Genomic DNA, 20,777 nt, shown 5'->3' with positions numbered 1-20,777 from the left:
AGTATAATATTAGTTATACTTTATATTTACCTACTTGTATAATGATATATACTGAGTTTTCGCCCTTTGTTTGAATTGTGGATTACTTACCATTGATACATGGTTAATGTCATACTGTCTTTATATATTGATGACAAAATCTTGTCTCTCTTCTTTAAGGAAACTTAGTGCAAGGGAATTGCAATAGGAGCAATTCCTCAGTAGCTGCTGGTGAACCATGGGGGGAGGGGCACAAAAGACAGTGAGTCCTAAGCTGAATTTGCCCCATTGTCCCTTCCTGCTTGCCAGTCCTATCCTAAGCAATAGGCAGCAACTGGTCAACGGGCCCTTTCTCTATAAGTGACAACACAGAATGAAGACAAGACAAAAAACACCAAAGGGAGGTCAGCTAACCAAGGCTCCGGTAACAGTTGATCAACGCAGTATAGAATCAAAATCCAAGAGATTAGTCAAAGGGTAAACCAGAGTTCGGAGGTCAGCAATACAATAGTAGTAGAAGAGGAGCTTAGCAGGGACAAAGTCACAATAGCCAGTAAGTCTATGAGGACTGATGACCAGTATATAGGAAGCCCAAGACTCGCTCTAGGCTTGATTGGAAGACAGGCTGTCAATCACACAAGCAATACAAGAATTAACTATTTGATAGACATAGGGAACAAGGTGCAGGAGATGGGTGTGGTGGAAATTCAATTACAGAGATAGAGCAGTGTTCACACAGTGCACCAAAAAACACTAAGCAAAGAATCAAACTGAACTCGACTCCTGCGCTTCAGCGTGCGAGCAGAGGGTGGTGCAGGGACCCAAACAGCCTTAAATTGGATCTACACTATAGCACAGACACTCCAGATATAGCACAGACACTCCATATACAGTATTATCAGAGGATTGCAGCACCCATTTACTATTGTTCTCTGTTGTCAAACATTATCACAGGGCAGCACCTGTTTACACTCACTCACTGTAGTTCTCTGTTATCAGTAATGATTAGAGGATTGTATCCAGAGGAGATAGTTACTACTGGTCATTACTCCACAGGATTACATAATATTGCCACAAGCATGGCCTGTGTTAAGCCAACAGTGTGAACAGTGTTCACTTTTTATTTTTTAATCTGCCAGTAGCAGGTTGTGCAGTTTACTACTGTGGGGAAGTTAGCTCGGTAGAAGCAGTGGTGTATACGCTCCACTTCAAGTAGTTTGTTCGAGTAGTTTGGGTCTGACGGTGCTACATATCGACACCTCGGTTTTGTTCTCCAAACGCATCATCAATGAAGTGCTGTTTCCTATACAAACCAGTAAAAAGTGCATTGATCTAAATCAGTAGTGGGACCTAGAGACTTTTTGCACTTGTGGAAGGAAACAGTATTGATTTAAGGTACTCCTAAACTTGGTAGAGTAAACTACTGGTTCCAATTATGATAAGTGCGTAATAATGATTGGGTTAAGGGAGACCGAGGGGCCCTACACCTATGTTGCTATAGTATTTTACATGTTAGTGAGTCTGTCTATCACTCTGTCTATCTAGCCATCACTTACCATTAATTGATTACATTTCCTATCTCTTATGGATATTTGCCTATTTATTATTTGTCTATTTATCTATATTATATCTATCTCGTATACAGAAGGGAAGGTTACACAATGTTGAATGCATAACATTTTCCATCTCTTGCTATGTACAGATGCAGTCTCTTTCAGTCTCTTTACATGTCCATGTTTGGAGTGGGTTTTTTGTTCTATATTAGTACAGAGTGTTATTAGTACTTGTCTGCGTCTTGAAAACAAGAGTATTATTGTCTCAGTTCTGCAGCTGTCCTCACCCATGCTGAACCGTAGGCAGACAGACCTAGGAGTTAAGTTGGGGTCATTGGTTGGGAGATGTAAGCATGGTATAAAAAAAATATCCCTATTTCTAAAAAAAAAAAAAAAAGTACAGAAATGCTTCAACGTTTATTTATTTTCAGTCAAAACTCTATGTTCTCAGTTTGACAGTCTGTTTCTAAGATGGTGGAAGGGAATGTGATCATTTATGGCAGACACTTACTATAAGTATCATGTAGATATTTTGCTGTCCCTGAATTTATTCTAAAATAATGTTGAAATGAGTCTGACTTAAGGGGACCGAACCCTTTTAATAGCCTCACGGACCGTATTATCAGAGGATTGCAGCACCCATTTACTATTGTTCTCTGTTATCAAACACTATCACAGGGCAGCACTAACCTGTTTACACTCACTCACTGTTGTTCTCTGTTATCAGTAATTATTAGAGAATTGTATCCAGAGGAGATAGTTACTGCTGGTCATTACACCACAGGATTACATAATATTGCCACAAACATGGCTTGTGTTAAGCCAACAGAAAATCGGCCTTCATCTGGTACAGTCTCCAGGATTCGCCAGTGTTCACTTTTTAGTTTTTAATCTGCCAGTAGCAGGTTGTGCAGTTTACTACTGTGGGGAAGTTAGCTCAGTATAAGCAGTGGTGCTGACCAAGATAGTCAAGGCAGGGACACAAAATATGCAGCAAACTGGTTTATTTAGAAAAAAAAAAAAAACAGGAAAATAAATAAACCTTGACTTCAGGCACAAAATAAACAAAACAAAATACAGCCTTAACTTTAGCAAAAACAAAATAAAAACCTGCTCGTCTGAGCAACTAACTAAACAGAACAGATAACCTAACTCTACGTGTGGCTTAATTCCAGCCACACGAACAAAACAGGAGCAATATTGTCTCACTGGACTCAGGGTTACAGGACAGAACCACACACCTCCTTTCACTTCATGGAACTGCAGCCTTTTCTGGCCCAGTAACTTATCATATTAACTAATCATTTTAACTCATATGATCAGGATTGTCTTTCATCCCTTACTTCTTACCGTGCCTATAAGAAGAGATACAAAAGGATATCCCCGTATTCCTAACAGAACGTAAGATCTTATGATTGTAGCTCTTACTGACCCCTCACCTCTTGTACTCCCCCATTCATTCATAGTCATAATAGAAAGAAATGGGCAAACCTCTCAAGATTCATTTCATTATGAGTTCAGGTGGGTCAAAATTTATTTCAAGTCGTACAAGTAAAGTAAGGCAAACACAGCTGAGGTTATGCAAAGTGAAAGCAACATATATGTCTATTGGTTATATTGCAAAAAGCAATGGTTTTATAGAAAAAATAGCCTGTCTTGAAGACTTGTAAGTTTACCAATAATGTGGGGCAGTGGCATGTAAAAGGCCAGACCGGAAGACATGCCTGGCTGAGTGGTGGAAGTGGTGGTAGCTGTGGCAGTATGGACTCACAAAACTGACTTTGTCAGTAAAACCTATGTTAAACAATTTGTATGGAGGCACTCGTCCACATTAGGGAGAGTGTTCGCCTACATAGGCAGTACGGAGACTTACAAGTCATTCCTGCTCCGCTAGGGATTATGGGTAAAAAATATGCAAATCTAGTCTCCTGGATGGAATTAGGAGAACAGAGTGCACTCTGTACACCACCCTATAGAGGGCAGCATCCTTAACATCATGAACGACTCAGTTATAAAGTCTTTTAATCATAATGTGGATTTAATTGCTAAATCAGTATTTCTGTCCCAAAAGGAACAGATTCCCAACTATGGACAGCGCTGTTTCGGCCTATTGGGCCATCCTCAGCATAGTGTAGGGATACTGATTTAGCATGGTGAGAGACTATAGACCAGGGTATGGGGGCACTCGTCCACATTAGGGAGAGTGTTCGCCTACATAGGCAGTACGGAGACTTACAAGTCATTCCTATATAGAAAGGTATAATGGATGTTGCTGGATGGATGGTGGGTAAGGGTCCCAATCCGTACGTGGTATAATAAAGAGTCCCACCAATAATAATTTCTTTTGCGTGAGTACTTTAATATTTGAAGATTTGAACAAGGTTTGGTGAAAACGATATATAAACGTTTTCGGCCAGGATGGCCTTCTTCAGACTCTACAAATGAACAGAGTGCAGAACAAAGCAAAAAGTGAGTATTCCACCAAAACATCTCGTTTTCAAGTATACAAAGAGATAATTTGACCATAACCAACTGTACAAGATATACATAATGTACAAAATATATACAATCATCACTTGAGCGTTCATATCACGAAAAACCCGAAGAACAAGGCGATATACCAGGAGATTTCCCAGAAAACATAGATAACATAGAATCAAGATCGCTGTTATACAAACATAGTCGAGGTCCTTGGTCATGCGTAAGGAAAGAGTGAGCCTTAGAGTGAGACGAGAAGTAAGTGACCCTTTCTTGAGCAAACTGAGATGATCCCTCGAATGCCATAATATCCCTGTGATAAGCAGATAGTGATAGTTACTAGATATAGAGTAATTGTAAAACATACCGTTTCAGGTATAATGAAAAGAGTAGAAAATTAGGGAATGCCCAAATGAGAGGGATGAGCCTGTTGAAAGAGATGTGACATGTTACACGGGATATGTGTTATGGAGAGTTAGTCCAGAGCGCTAGATCTATGTAAAGATGTATAATGAATCCGATGCTCAGCCTTGAAACTGCACCTCTCGGGAGGAAACCAGGTAGTAGAATTAGATAGGAGCAGGGACAATGGCCCTAGTGTCAGAGTAGACAGTTACTACAGTAGTACATAGTCAGTGTGGGCAACCATAATATGTAGTGACAGTATAGTGTAAAGTTCCAGCTTACCCTAGTCAGAACTTAAGCAGTGTATTACACAAGGTAGCTGTATAGTTGCGGATGCAGGGTCAGCTGGAATGAGAAACATAGTCTGTGTGTGGGCTAAAGCAGGCTTAGTAGATATATACATATAGGTTTGTATCCACAGCTAATGTGGGCAAGGTGTTTTACCTGCAAGATGACGCTTTATGACATCAGGAGGAGTTAGCATTGGTGGTGCAGTGTCTCCTATGAGATGTAAACAAATAGTCGTTGGTCTGATCAATGCCTTACTGATAGGTAGTGGTGAGATGCCCCTAACTCCCCTTTACCTCATATCAGCGTTGTCCAGTATGTCCTCTGTCACTGGTGGCGTGGTAGATACTGCGGGCGGTCAGCGCTTTATCGTGCGCTGAGCCGGCCCGCCCAGTCATCACGGCGCATGCGCGCCGTGCGTCATCGCCCGCGTCCCATGTAGAGTCTATGGGAGCGAGACGGAGCGGCCACGATAAAGCGCTGACCGCCCGCAGTATCTACCACGCCACCAATGACAGAGGACATACTGGACAACGCTGATATGAGGTAAAGGGGAGTTAGGGGCATCTCACCACTACCTATCAGTAAGGCATTGATCAGACCAACGACTATTTGTTTACATCTCTTAGGAGACACTGCACCACCAATGCTAACTCCTCCTGATGTCATAAAGCGTCATTTTGCAGGTAAAACACCTTGCCCACATTAGCTGTGGATACAAACCTATATGTATATATCTACTAAGCCTGCTTTAGCCCACACACAGACTATGTTTCTCATTCCAGCTGACCCTGCATCCGCAACTATACAGCTACCTTGTGTAATACACTGCTTAAGTTCTGACTAGGGTAAGCTGGAACTTTACACTATACTGTCACTACATATTATGGTTGCCCACACTGACTATGTACTACTGTAGTAACTGTCTACTCTGACACTAGGGCCATTGTCCCTGCTCCTATCTAATTCTACTACCTGGTTTCCTCCCGAGAGGTGCAGTTTCAAGGGTGAGCATCGGATTCATTATACATCTTTACATAGATCTAGCGCTCTGGACTAACTCTCCATAACACATATCCCGTGTAACATGTCACATCTCTTTCAACAGGCTCATCCCTCTCATTTGGGCATTCCCTAATTTTCTACTCTTTTCATTATACCTGAAACGGTATGTTTTACAATTACTCTATATCTAGTAACTATCACTATCTGCTTATCACAGGGATATTATGGCATTCGAGGGATCATCTCAGTTTGCTCAAGAAAGGGTCACTTACTTCTCGTCTCACTCTAAGGCTCACTCTTTCCTTACGCATGACCAAGGACCTCGACTATGTTTGTATAACAGCGATCTTGATTCTATGTTATCTATGTTTTCTGGGAAATCTCCTGGTATATCGCCTTGTTCTTCGGGTTTTTCGTGATATGAACGCTCAAGTGATGATTGTATATATTTTGTACATTATGTATATCTTGTACAGTTGGTTATGGTCAAATTATCTCTTTGTATACTTGAAAACGAGATGTTTTGGTGGAATACTCACTTTTTGCTTTGTTCTGCACTTTGTTCATTTGTAGAGTCTGAAGAAGGCCATCCTGGCCGAAAACGTTTATATATCGTTTTCACCAAACCTTGTTCAAATCTTCAAATATTAAAGTACTCACGCAAAAGAAATTATTATTGGTGGGACTCTTTATTATAACAAGTCATTCCTGCTCCGCTAGGGATTATGGGTAAAAAATATGCAAATCTAGTCTCCTGGATGGAATTAGGAGAACAGAGTACAGATCAAACTGCTCTATCGCAAAACAGACAAAATAAGATTATTATCAATGAAAGGGGGAAACTGGAAGCATGGGCGGAGACTTGGCAAATGAAGTTTAATGTTGACAAATGTAAAGTAATGCACTTTGGGCGAGGTAATAAAATGTATGACTATGTACTAAATAGTAAATTACTGGGTAAGACTGCCAATGAAAAAGACTTAGGGATTTTGGTGGACAGCAAGCTTACCTTTAGTGACCAGTGCCAGATAGCTGCTGCCAAGGCAAATAAAATTATGGGATGCATCAAAAGAGGTCTAGATTGTCATGACAAGGACATAGTTATGCCTCTATACAAATCACTGGTACGGCCACAGTTAGAATATTGTGCACAATTTTGGGCCCCGATATAAAAGAAAGACATAAGTGAACTTGAAAAACTGCAAAGACGGGCAACCAAAATGATTAGGGGAATGGGTGGACTGGAGTACAACGATAGATTAACAAACTTGGGGTTATTCAGTTTAGAGAAAAGACGTCTACGGGGAGATCTAATAACAATGTACAAATACATGAAGGGACAATACAAAGAACTTTCTAAGGATATTTTTACTCCTAGGCCAGTGACAGTGACAAGAGGACATCCTCTACGTCTGGAAGAGAGAAGGTTTCACCAGAAACATAGAAGGGGATTCTTCACAGTAAGAACAGCGAGGCTCTGGAACTCTCTGCCCCAGGAAGTGGTGATGGCGGATTCACTGAACAAGTTCAAAGTGGGCCTGGATGCCTTTCTTGAAGAGAAAAATATAACAGTTTATGGACTCTAGATTTTAAGGACACGATCCAGGGTTTTTATACTGACTGCCAGATTTGGAGTCGGGAAGGAATTTTTTTCCCCTGAAATTGGGCAATTGGCATGAGCCTCATGGGGTTTTTTGCCTTCCCCTGGATCAACACTGTGGGGATTGTAGGATTATAGGTTAGACTTGATGGACTAATGTCTTTATCCAAGCTCATCTACTATGTAACTATGAATTGTCCTTTGATATTCTTCCTCACTTGCATCTATAATTTCTATTACTAATCTGCCTGTAACTGAGTAAATCTGACTAAACTGTGTTCAAATTCTCCAACTCATGGCTATATTGCAAGTTTTGCAGCATTTAGTGCTGCAATAGCACATCCATCTTCTACTTCCACCATCAGAGATATGCCGTTTTCCAGCCCACACAACATTATATACTGTATATGACATCAGCACTGTAAGGTATCCAGCTACCTCTGACTAATGGCTGAGAGGCTGTCAACAGAAAATCACATGGCTCACAATGCACATGTCTCTTCTGTATTTTTAGTGTGCAATAAATGTGTCGGTAACTATTTTAGGTAGTCTGAGACAAATCGTCCTTTATTTGGTTTAGCTAAAAAACTATTTACTCTGGGCCTTGCCCCTAGAATGTTACTGGCAGACAGGGCTGTGCAATCACTTTTGGGAAGTGACTCAACCAAGGTTCTCCTGACTGTGTCTATGTAACCATAAATGTTGTGATAACTGTAACTCCCCCTCCCAGTTAATTCTTCTCCTGTTGTTTATGTTTTGCGGAGGGGCACTGAGGCCCTTTTTGCACCAAAACACGTACATATTTACAAAGATCTCTAGGCTCTTGAAAGTGAAGGTGATAAAAGCCTCTGAAGATCTGGGCCTCTGGAACCATTCCTTCTAGCTGGGTGGAACCAGGGCCGCACCTCACCTGGATCCGATGTTAATCCTAGAAGGCTTCAGGCCTGTATGGTAATGTACCAGGCGTCACGTGGTCTTAGACATTACCATACAGGCCAGAAGCCTGAGCTAGCAGTACCATACAGGCCCGAAGCCTGTGCTACTTTTTTTTTCCTATCAGTATGTCTTTGTACAATGGGAGGAAATCCACGCAAACACAGGGAAAACATACAAACTCCTTGCAGATGTTGTTCCTGGCAAGATTCGAACCCAGGATTCCAGCACTGCAAGGCTACAATGCTAACCACTGAGCCACCATGTTGCCCCTCAGCTTTTATGGTATGTATAGCCTAGTACAGGCTTCAAGCCTGTATGGTAATGTCTCATATATGACAGGCCCAAAGCCTGATAGGATGCTGCTAGCATAGGCTTCGGGCCTGTATGGTAATGTCCCAGAATACGTGATGTCTGGACCATTACCATACAGGCCTGAAGCCTGCTAGGATTAACATTGGATCCCGGAGAGGTGAGTAAAACTGTTTATTATGTTCCCTCACCTTCCCTGGGTCTCTGATTATTATACTCAGGGGTCTGAAGAGATTCAGGATTTGCAATGTGAGGAGGGGCTCCACCCTGCATAAAGGTGATCATCTGCAGACACTGCCGCTGTTGGAGTTGGGGAACGACCACTGTTTTCAGCATTGTCCGGTACCTCGCTGCTGTGATGGAACAGGTGGCAACCCCAGTTGGGCCCAAGTCTTCGAAAAAGAACGGTCCAATCATGAACGATGAGGTGAACCCACACCAAACGGTCACCTAGGGCGAATGCAGCAGAACCCCCTCGAGCGTACGCGGGTTTTCGGTGGCCCATATGCGACAGTTCTGTGTGTGTTGACCATTCCATTCAGGTAAAAATGCGCTTCGTCGCTCCACAGGATATTCCATGGCCAATTGGTATCCACTTCCACTCTGGCCAGAAACATTAATGCAAATGTCATGCGGGTGTTATTGTCATGAGGAAGCACTTGGTGATGATTTTTAGGGTTTTGTTTTTTTTTTCATGCCGTCCGTTTCCCCATGCCTTGATTAGCACACATACACATTTTCAGGCAATTCCGTCCATTGGGCCAGCCTACACATGACTCCAAACACCTGAGGTTATATTATGGCCACCCTGTATATATATATATATATATATATATATATATATATATATATATATATATATAAGGGTTGGGTGCATGAACAAGTGAGGAGTCAAAGATGTCTGTGTTGCAAACTTTACAGAGTCAATTCACAGCTGGAAGAAGTTTTCATGGTGGTCCAAAGGGAAGAGATGAGAAATGTGGGAAGACGTCTCCTGTGAGTATTACTGCACAAAATATTACTGCATTATATTCACTGTAATGTTACCACTGCAGTTACCACTATGCCTCCCACTCCCCGCTGCCAGAGGCGGACGATCAAAAGATGATCCCCGCCCCGGTATTCAGTCTTTTGATGGTCCGCCTCAGGCAGCAGAGAGTCTAGGTTCACCAGTGGGTAGCAGGGTGAGTTAGATTGGTTGTCCTATCTGGTATTGTATGTTTTTTGGTTATTTGTAATATTCGAGTCAAATCCAGTTCATGACGACTCGGCTTGCCATCACTACCAATAGAATGTAAGTTTATCTGGTCTGTGTCTTTATTATATCATCATCATTGACAGATCAGAAGGTGACTTTTGTCCTGAGTTTGCACTTTGTAATGAATTCAGAAACATATACAGCTTTGACTTCCTGAATACTTGAGAAGTTTTGCCCACTTTGACAGCGTGAGTAAATTGCTGATGCCTTTGTTACCTTGCACCATTTGTTTTGCTTTGCAGCGTTGCAGTATTCTCGGTTCTGTCTGCAGAAGAACTACAAGGCCAACATTTACGGTGACATTTGTTTGTTAATTGCTGATTTGTCTGTGCAGACGGAGAAGGAAGAGGATTATTCTGTGTACACTCTGTCTCATTTTGTGTATTAAAGGTAAAGTGTCATCAGGGAAGACACCATTAAATGAAACCATCTATAAAATGACTTAAAGCGAGTCATTCAATTTATGTATCACATTATTTGTCCTACACTGATCCTGAGTAACAGCCTGCGTTATATGCCAAAGCCGCTCACCACTCTGAGGCAGAGGCACTGTGTAAAGTCTGAATTATATTATATTATATTCTGCTGGGAATATCTCACTATATCAGGGAATATCTCACTATAGAGCACTATCTAATCTTGTGTAGAAAATAAGGACTAATCGACAAGCCTCTCTAAATCAGAGGTTCTCAAACTTATTTTGTCTACCGCCCACTTCGAGAATTAATTATTTTCTAGCGCCCCCCCCCCAATTTTTTTTACTTTACTACATCTTAAGAATCACAATCGCAGTCATTATGTTAATAATTAAATTATGTGTGTCATGTGAAAATAAGTCACTAGAAACTTCTCGCTTCGCATTGTAGCTTACCGCCATCTATGGTACAGTTTGACAACTTTTGGACAGGAAATAGTTACTGTCTAGTCCCCTAGATGGCGTTACACGCGAAAATGCGAGTTAAGCGTAAAGGAGCGGTAAAGTTTGTGTTAAAAGCAAAAAAAACTATTTTGGGCCACACGGTGGCTCAGTTATACGAACAAGCCATTGAACTCAATGGCTAACTACATTTTACACGTGTATTTTTACACGTGTAAACTGGACAGAATACACGGAGCGTAAACAGCTGACATCCTTATAAAATATTTGGCTGTAGTACACTACCTATAGAATCTTATAGGCTGACAGTCTTTTACCTCTAGCTGGTCATATTTAAGGGTCTATTATCTCATAAAAAGAGTATAGCCCGAGTCTTTTCTACATAGTTGACATCGTTGAACACTATTTGCAGCATTCACATTAACTGTGGAGCTGTGGAATAGTGATTTTCCCCTGGCAGAATCCGGGCATGACCCTCACACACACACTTGTTATTGTTGTCATGGAGCCACGGAGACTTAACAGAATTATACTATTTAGGGTGGGTTCAAATCTGCGCCCTGATCTCCGGTTTCAGGTTTCCATCTTCTGCCCGAGTAACTGGACAGGAGACGGAAACCGGAAGTCACTTTTCAAGCTCATTCTTTTGAATGGGTTTGTAAATTGTCTCTTGACTTCTCAAGCGGACAAAAGAACCCTGCATGCAGGGTTTTTCTGTCCGCATGAGAAGTCGGACATCTTCACTTGCGGACAGGGAAGGACGGGCACGGAGTGCAAAAGAACGCACCCGATGCCCATTGAGATGAATGACAGGTGTCACGGACACAGCTAGTGTCCGCTCCTAGTGTCCGTGACAGATTTTGAGCGGACACTAGGAGCGGACACTACATGTCGGACACCGACGGTAGTGTGAACGCCCCCTAATGTGTTTGAAGTGGAAGACTGAAGACAATCAGTACAAGTGACGCGTAGCAAACTTACACAACATGAGGACCCCTGTATTCTGCGTGCATGGGATCAGTGAGTACACGGGATGTACAAGGATCAGTTCTTCAATAGTACTATGTTTTTTACATATCATAAATCATTGGCGAGACGGGGATCTATTAATAATTCAGAGCACTACCATTGATAATTAATAGTTCTTCCTGTGGGTCCTGGCAGGGATAGAACGTTTTGAGGGATATTTAATGCAGTGATTAACTAATACAGGGCAGCAGGAAAGCAAAATGATGCTGCGGGAGATGTTTTTAGCTCTTTCCTTATTAACACCGATAACACAGATACCAGTTTAGGGCTTATTCAGATGATGTAATGCCATTTGAATTCACCATGAAATATATATTGTATTAAATGCTAAGAAGACTTTTGCAACCATTCCTGTATATCTGAAATAAACACTCCAGCAATTTTTCAAATAGTCTTAACAAAAAACAACCATTTTGAGAGCACACAGTTTCCATGCTGTATGCATCTCTGTGGTTACAGACTACTCTACATTAACGTAGTCTGTAACCATGGAAAGCTCTGCATAGGAGATGTACTAATTGTAAAGCTGCTTCATTTTTATACTTCAAGGAGATAAATCAGTTCAATGTACAGTCAAATTAAAGTTAAGCAATTCTTGATCTATCTCATGTATTTTACTTTGGTACCAGCCAAACAAATCTAAAAATTCTTATAGTCAGGATTCTGTCTATCACTTGGATGTGACTAAAAAATAAAGTGTCATCTTATCCAAAATCAGTACAAGATAAGTAAGGCAAAATATTGCATAGCTAATTCCTGCACCGACTAAACATAATTTGGGCAGGGAAGAGTTAAGCAGATGATGTGTACTGATAACAGGACCCAAATATTGGCTATAATTCTTTTCCTCTTTTTTAATCTTTGGTTGAATCCGATGCCAAGTCTGAGTTGGTATAAATTGTCGACTGGTCAGATCTTACTAAAATATACATTTTGCAGTAGAGCTGCGGGGTGAAGTCACTTGAAGGGTTGTCATAGGGATCTGTATATCATGATAGTGTGACATCCTCATGATATATGGGACTCACAGGAGAAAGGAACTGGGAAAGTAATCAAAGATGCCGAGGACTAATGGAACCTCTTAGAGGTTCTGCCAAGGAGCCCTCACTATTATCAATACGGCAACAACAACAAACACTAAAGATCAGAGCTCAAGATTTTTTCATTTCTGAGAAGAAAATCTAAACTGATCATTTTGGGGGGAAATGAGCATGTTGCCCTATCGGTAGCAGTCATAAGAAGGAGCCATCCTCGAGACCATTCCTTTCTGCATCCACATTTCTTACATAAGTAACTGTTAGCTACATTAAACCTGACAGTCATTACAGATTGGTCAACAAATTGTCATGTAAAGGGGGCCACTGCTGGGCTAAAGATGTGGTTGCCTTATGCTGGTTTCAGCTATCATAAAACTCCAAAGGGCAATGCAGCTAAACTGTAGTCACTGACCGTATGTGTATTATATAAGTGGTGTCTAATTAGGTAAAGCTAGGGTGCAAAATATAAGGGAGCAGATACCACCAGGGTACTTGCATATGGAATATATTTGTCATAGTAACTGGCAGTTCATGAAGTGCCAAATACAATGTTGTCAAAATTTGGGGAAAATGTTACATTTAGAAAATTACAGTTTTTTTAGATAACCACTCACAAAGATATCCACAAGATATATACATTGTCAGGGGGTGTATATAGGACTTTTTCATGAGTGGAAGTGGGTCAGTAATATAGACATATATATACAAACTTGAAAGCCAGTGTCCCACAATAAGATAAGCCACCAGTGTTTCACAATAGTGACATCCACAATGCTAACATAACTGTTATACCCAATGTTCAATATTAGAGATAGCCACAACAATGCCCCATAACAATGATATCAACGGTGTCTTCTTTACAATGTTGGCCTCAATACCCCCATAATAGCAACAGGTGGGGATTCCTATAACAGCCACTTTGCCCCATAATATTATAAGCTACATTACCTCATAACAGAGTAAACAGTGCCACATAACTGTAGCGACCACAGTACTCCTATTACAGTGTCCCATTAGAAGTGACATCCACAGGAGCATGCACAAGGGGTGGCTTCTCCTTGCTAAATCTGGCTGTCCACTGTTGTCCTGAATAATAATAATGACCATCATCAGGAGAGCAATGCTGCCTTAGGAGAAGGGGCACTCCACTTCTATTCCCTCCACAACCCACCAGAACAAAGGACGTATTACATAGTGTAGCTGTTGGATGTGTTAGCCTAAATTCACACTACGGAGGTGCAAAACAGTTGTGGAAAATGTCCACAGATCCCTCATACATTGCAGGGTACATTGTATGAAGGAATCTGTGAAAACTTTCTCAAACTCAACATGGAGAAAACAGAGTTTATCATCTTCAGCCCATCCTGTATGGCCCCTCCACCTGACCCATCTATCAAAGTTAATGGAACCCCAATTACCCCTGTCCCACAGGCCCGATGCCTTGGGGTAACCCTGGATTCCGACTTATCCTTCAAACCACATATTCAAACCCTCAACACCTCTTGTCGCCTCCAGCTCAAGAACATCCACCGAATCTGCTCCTTCCTCACCCCAGAAACTACCAAGATGCTCGTCCAGGCCCTCATAATCTCCCGCTTAGACTACTGCAACACCCTTCTGCATGGACTCCCGGCAAACACCCTCGCCCCCCTCCAGTCCACCTTAAACTGTGCTGCTCGCTTAATCCACCTCACCCCCCGATCTTCATCGGCTGCTCCCCTCTGCCAGTCCCTCCACTGGTTACCCATAGCCCAGCGAATTGAGTTCAAGCTACTAACGCTAACATACAAAGCCATCCACAACCTGTCCCCTCCATATATCTCTGACCTCATCTCCCGCTACCTGCCCACACGTAACCTCAGATCCTCCAACGACCTCCTACTCCGCTCTGCTCTCATCCGCTCCTCACACAACCGTCTCCAAGACTTCTCCCGTGCATCCCCCATACTCTGGAACTCCTTACCACGACACATAAGACTGACCCCCACAATCACAGGATTCAAGAAGGCCCTGAAGACTCACCTATTCAGGAAGGCCTACAACCTCCAATAAACACTATCACCGCACTGCCATCTGTACAGTCTCCCCCTCTCCTTCTGTCTCTACCCCCCTTCCCTCACAGATTGTAAGCCCTCGCGGGCAGGGCCCTCTACCCCACTGTGCCAGCCGATCACTGTTAGTATGATATGTACCTGTATATTTTGTGTATTGTATGTAACCCCAAATGTAAAGCACCATGGAATTAATGGCGCTATATAAATAAACAATAATAATAATAATGATAATAAAGAGGACATGACCTATATTTCGATGGTCTGTTACAATGGACTGTCAAAATATCAGTCATGTTAATGGTCCCATTCACATACAGTGATATTTACTCAGCCATTAACGGACATCAAATGGCCAATTTTCACTGTCGTGTAAATATAGGTTTAGATGAGGTTGTGTTTTCAGCCCCTAAGAATAAAGAGAAAAAGCAGAAAATTTGGAGGAACCGAAGCATAGTATATATTAAAAAGGTGTTAAACTTTAAATTCTATGACAAAATTTTATTTGTACTAAACTGTTATTTTCTGCATTACACATTACAGACAACCTCATAGTCCAGCATTGAAATTCATGCAGATTCTGTTGGATCCTTGGTGTTTTATGTTGGGGTTATCCCTGTGTGATGGTAAATTCTCAGACCCTGATCATATTCAGCAGAGATGTGGCAGATGGGATTATTTTAATCAATGCACTTTATATAAATCTGATGTGTCCTAGAAATAACCATGTCACGGGTGGGGAGGGGCAACCAGCAGACGGGGGATTTAATAGATCTCTTTATAGACTCAAAATTCGGTGTTCCCTTTCATCTGTGTCCATGTGGGAACCCTCAGAGTCAGGGTAAGGAATGTCTTCTCAATGCAGCATTTGGCCCCTAGCCCAGATAAAACGAGGAAAGTCCATGTGTTGTAATAGAAAATGATCTAATATTACTAATTGTTTTGTCAGGAGAGGAGGACAGTCCTCTAAAAATAATGATCACATATTTATGTGTGTGTCTTTCCCTTAAATAGTATTGGCATGTTTTACATTACATTGATAACCGCTTTGGCCCAGACCAGTCCTTCAACTCACAGTGATGAAGTCTCCTAATTTCCCCATATATAATACTCTCTTAGTGCCCCCACACCATGGTATAATGCCCCATGACCCTGAACAGTATAAAGTCTCCTAAGTGCCCCCATGCAATATAATGCCCCTTTAGTGCCCCTATACAGTATAATGTTCCCTCAGTGCCCTTACACAGTAAAATGCGAAAAAATGTATTACTCTTGTTGCCGAGTTCCCCTGCAATCACTCTAATCTTTTCCTTGAAGCAGCAAGTGCAATGTAGAAACAGCATTACAGTATGTCTGCCTTCATCCACGAAGGTAATACTGACAGGGTAAATGATTGTATAGAGAGCTAAGGACACCGTTAAACTTGACTTTGGGACAGGACAACACGGTGGCTCAGTGGTTAGCATTGCCGCACCAGAGTCCTGGATTCGAATCCTGCCCGGAACAACATCTGCAAGGAGTTTGTATGTTCTCCCCGTGTTTGCGTGGGTTTCCTCCGAGATGTGTGCACTGTGGTAACAATATGTTGTATAATAGGAGGAACAAAGTCCTTCCAGTAGAACAGAGTATTTCCAGCGAGGAGTGTCCTGAACTTGTGGAGAGAAGTAATCTGTCCACACTACTCATCTTCAGTGACTTGATGTGTAGGCTACATTCATACGACTGATGGTCGAAGTGGCTGTTTTGCATGGATCCCTCATAGATTGGGGCACAGTAAATCTAATCTAATTAAAGGCGCATCTGCAAAAAATATGGCCAAAAAAGGAGCAGATGATAAATAACCCCCAATAAGTGTATTGTTATCTGCGAAAATGGACAGGAATAAAAAATCTTCCATTTTACGATGGTCTGTGGAAATTGTGTATTGAATGTAATGCGGCCATGTATTAGCTGTAAAAAGTAAGAAAAACATCCATGTCATGGCCGATATTCAGTGTTGTGTGAATGCAGGATTAATGAGAGAAGTCAGCTAGTTCATATTTAGATCGAGCAGAGTTAAATTTAATATATCCAATGCAGGTGCAAAATCAGACTATGTTCACACAGTATATATAACTGGCTAAAAAGTACAGAGCTGATTCCAAAAGAAATCAGCTTGTGAAATTCCGGCACTATTTTGGTGTATTCCTTCTTTCAGCATTATTTGCAGCTGCATGAACGGCTGCAAAATACACAAAATAGAAAAAAGTGTATTTTGGAGTGTATTTTCTGCAGATCAGCTTCAAGAAGTCACTTCTTTTTAATCAGCTGTATAAAAATACACACCTCATGTACTATGACACATATCTGCCTTTGTAAGTGTTTTTTTAAGTTCATTTCACCAGAGGAAAACAACTTTAGCTTACATTTACTTGAACATGGTCTAAAACGGACACAAAAAATGTCATTCTTCATGTCCTTTCTGCCCCCGGGGGCCCAATTTTCACAGATTCCCTCATATATTTGAGTGTATTGAGGGCTCTGTGAAAAACAGAACATGACAGACTAAAACCCGCTTCACATCTGTGTTCAAGTGTCTGTTCGGGATGGACCACCGAACGGAAACCTATACACATTAAAGAGCAGTTACCTAAGGAAACCACATGGACCCCATAGACTATAATGGGGTCCGTGTGGCTTCCACTCAGTTTCCACATGAATCATGCAGAGAAAAAAAGTGCTGTTGCAGGACTTTTCTCTTCGCATGTTTCGAGCGGAAACCACATGGACCTCATTATAGTCAATAGGGTCTGTGGGTTTCCCAGGTAATCACTTTTTAATGCATATAGGTTTCCGTTCAGGGGGTCCCCAAGCGGACTCCTGGAAATCTGAATGCAGACGTGAATAGGGCCTAAGGATTAGGCCCCATGTTGTGGAAAGCTGCTCTTTTCCGCCGCCGTATTCATTCGTGGGATTGTTGCAACAGCTTTCCTCAGTTGATTAGGCCTGGATGAATGGGCCTAAACAGGGAGTATTAGGCAAGATCGAACAGGACAATGTTTCAATGAAAACAATGCGAGACAGATTCGGGATGGAATTCGCCCCTAAATCTGTGTCAGATTCCTATGTGAGGCTAAAGCCCCATGGGACGTCCTGCAGCAAAAAAGCGCTGCGGGAAAACCTGTGGCGGTAACGCTTTAGAAAGAAAGTTCGTGGAGTTTTCCTCTGCGGACTTTGTGTTACAATTATACCTTGGGGGCAACTGCTGGCATTTCCATAGGTATAATTGACATGCTGCGAATTCGAAAACTGCACCTGTTTTGGAAATCGCGGCGTGTCCGTATCGTGGTTTTTTCCGCAAAGCGGGCATGGGATTTTCTAGAATCGCATTCACTTGGCCCTTACTGTAAAACGCCACAATTTTTCCATCCCGTGGGGCCCTCAGCCTGAATGTACCCTTAGGTGAAAGCCCCACATAGCGGACCGCAGCAAAAAGGTTTTCCTGCAGCTTCAACACATCGCAATCTTTACCAAAGTGCTTTCCACAGAAAGTCTACAGAGGGTTCCTCTGTGAACTTTCTGCTTCAGTTATAGGGAAACCTCCATTGTTTCGGTAGGTATAATTGACATGCTGGGATTCACTGGCTGTGACATAGCTGCCACAGACTTCCTTCCATATGCCAATTTATCATGTGGGTTTTCACAACAGTTTCCATCCTTTGCAAAGCAAAGGGTGACAGTTGTGGCTAAACTATGGCGATTACTATATTAATTATGCCATAAAAAACAGCCTGTTGTTCTTTTTTTATGCTGCAGTACATTTCTGGAAAATCTGCTGAGTATTTCCCACAATGGGAAATTAATCATGGATTAATTTGTGGATCCAGCCTAAAGCTATATTCACACGACAAGGAATAATTGCCGTATAACATCTGTATTTTTATTGGACGTAACACGACAGCAATACATTTAATTCAAGTGAATGGGATTATTCACATGACTGTTATTTGGAAGGTGCATTGTAACAGACTGTTAAAATAGAGGGCATGTCCAATTTTTGTCCATTTTCACAGATTCCACCATGCACTTAAATATATGGGGTATCCATGAAAACAGGTGTCCCTCAGGTCACATTGTAAAAAAGAGAAAAACCGCTGTGGAATATGCAGAATCCTATAGAATTACCCGTGGGAGGCAAAGATGAAAAACAGAGTAGAAATGCAGTGAAAAATGCAAGTATTTTTGGGATTGTGGTTTTTTGTTGCTGCATTTTCTTCTGCATGTTTTTGGCTGTTCTGCTACTTTTGGCCTTAACATAAAAGCTCATATGGCCACTATATCACAGTTTGCCCTTTGTGAGCAGTGTAATGTGTGCTCATTCTATACCATTTTCAGTATTGTCACATATTCATTTTATCAGCATAGTTAATGGAATACAACATTGCAATTACATCATAAACTATAATAAGTCAGGCAAACCTTTCAAGGTTGTGATTTCATATAAAATATAGAATATATTATCACACAACATTCCAAATAATTGCAACCTTCTATACTGCATTGGATCCAAGCATTGTGTTATTCCGATGACTATTGGTAATATTATTTACTCTGCAATTTCTGCAGTTTCCACCTAGATCAGATATCAACAGACTAAATATCCAGATCAACCCCTAGAGTAATGGAAAGCAACCTGTGGCTCTAAAGCTCTTGTGAAACTACAACTCCCAGCATTCCCTGCTTATATCAATAGACCAGGAGCATCACAGTCCTGTCAGCTTCCCTTCATTCATAAATCTCTATTCTTCCCCGATGACTGAGATATGTGCCCCTCCTTCCTCAGCAACAATATGGCAAAAGGCAGCAAATTCAGACATATACCCACTCGGTACAGCTCTAACATCGAGGCACCAGCTATCAGTCACCCTATTAGGTAATGTCAGGAGTAGCTTGGACAGAATTATTGTTCCCTTTAAGTTGGATTATTGACTGTGAATGAGACAATTCTGTAGACCCTGCCTACATGTGCAACAGTCCTCCTGTCTAGGGCAACATAGTTGCTATCAAGCAGCAGTAACCTGTTCACAACCATTGTGTGGATCCAAAGGAAACACATTTACAGTGAGTCAATGAAGCAGTGCTGATCTCTGCTGGGGGCTAGTTGTGTGCCCAGGGCATCCTCAGCATAGAGTTTGGATATCCTACCCATTCTCCCTTCTCCCTGACACCAAACTTGGGTTAAACATTCTAAATATAGAGATCCTACGGGAGAAAGTGCAATATTACTTTACAAAACCCTTGTACAGCACTGTGGAATATGTTGGCACTATAGAATTAAGACAGTTCATTTGGAGCAGGCTACTTACCCCAAGTCTCCGGCTTCTTATCCTGACATATCCCTGTTTGACAATGTCATTAAAATTTGAACCCATCCCAGACAGATGTCAGTGGAAGTCAGGAGCAGGAAAGTTGGGGAGATGGAACTCAGCCTGAACGGTGTGTGGAGAGTAGGGGAAGGCACATTGGATTCTTCGTCCTCTCACGACTTGCTCTTTCGCTTTTTTAAATCCACTTTTGGGAGAAGGAAAAAAACTGAGATGTAAAAGAAGCTGCAAAAACTAATGAGACTGGAGCAGGCAGCAGTGTCGACAGTGGAGAGATCTGCCTGGTTTCTATTCTGGCCTGTACCATTCTGCTGCAAGTCGCTGCTGTGTAGGGGGGAAGTCGTTGTGCATTGTGGTAACCTGCATCAGTCATGGCAGCATCCTCCCTCTGCTCCTCATTGTGGGAAGCACTGAGGGAAAGCAAACACTCTCTCCCTCTCTCCTTCTCTCTGATTAACATAGACGCAAAGCAAACAGTAGCATTCAATGTATCTTCCACAAAGGTCAATGTAAAATTCCTGATATCTGAGCTCTGGGGTTGCAGTGGTTCTATTGCTGTGGCTGTGATCTAACATTTTACTCTAATCTTATAAAGCCGCGCTTGTTATT

At 41.8% G+C, this 20,777-nt stretch overlaps 1 protein-coding gene across 2 annotated transcripts in view; it reads right to left on the bottom strand.

The window, feature by feature from the left end:
• Positions 1–20,489, bottom strand: part of DOK5 (docking protein 5) — a 117,942-nt gene extending 97,453 nt beyond the window's left edge. For both annotated transcript variants that reach the window (XM_075276874.1, XM_075276875.1), the window contains exon 1: positions 20,151–20,489. In XM_075276874.1, the coding sequence (XP_075132975.1) occupies positions 20,151–20,216 (66 nt within the window). In that variant the 5' untranslated portion in view covers positions 20,217–20,489. The remainder of the gene's footprint in view (positions 1–20,150) is intronic.
• Positions 20,490–20,777: the final 288 nt, after the last annotated feature.

Source organism: Leptodactylus fuscus, chromosome 6 (assembly GCF_031893055.1).
Source record: "Leptodactylus fuscus isolate aLepFus1 chromosome 6, aLepFus1.hap2, whole genome shotgun sequence".
In the NCBI taxonomy this organism is placed as follows: domain Eukaryota; kingdom Metazoa; phylum Chordata; class Amphibia; order Anura; family Leptodactylidae; genus Leptodactylus; species Leptodactylus fuscus.
Note: the sequence above shows the minus strand (reverse complement) of the source record. Positions and strands in the feature narration are given on the sequence as shown.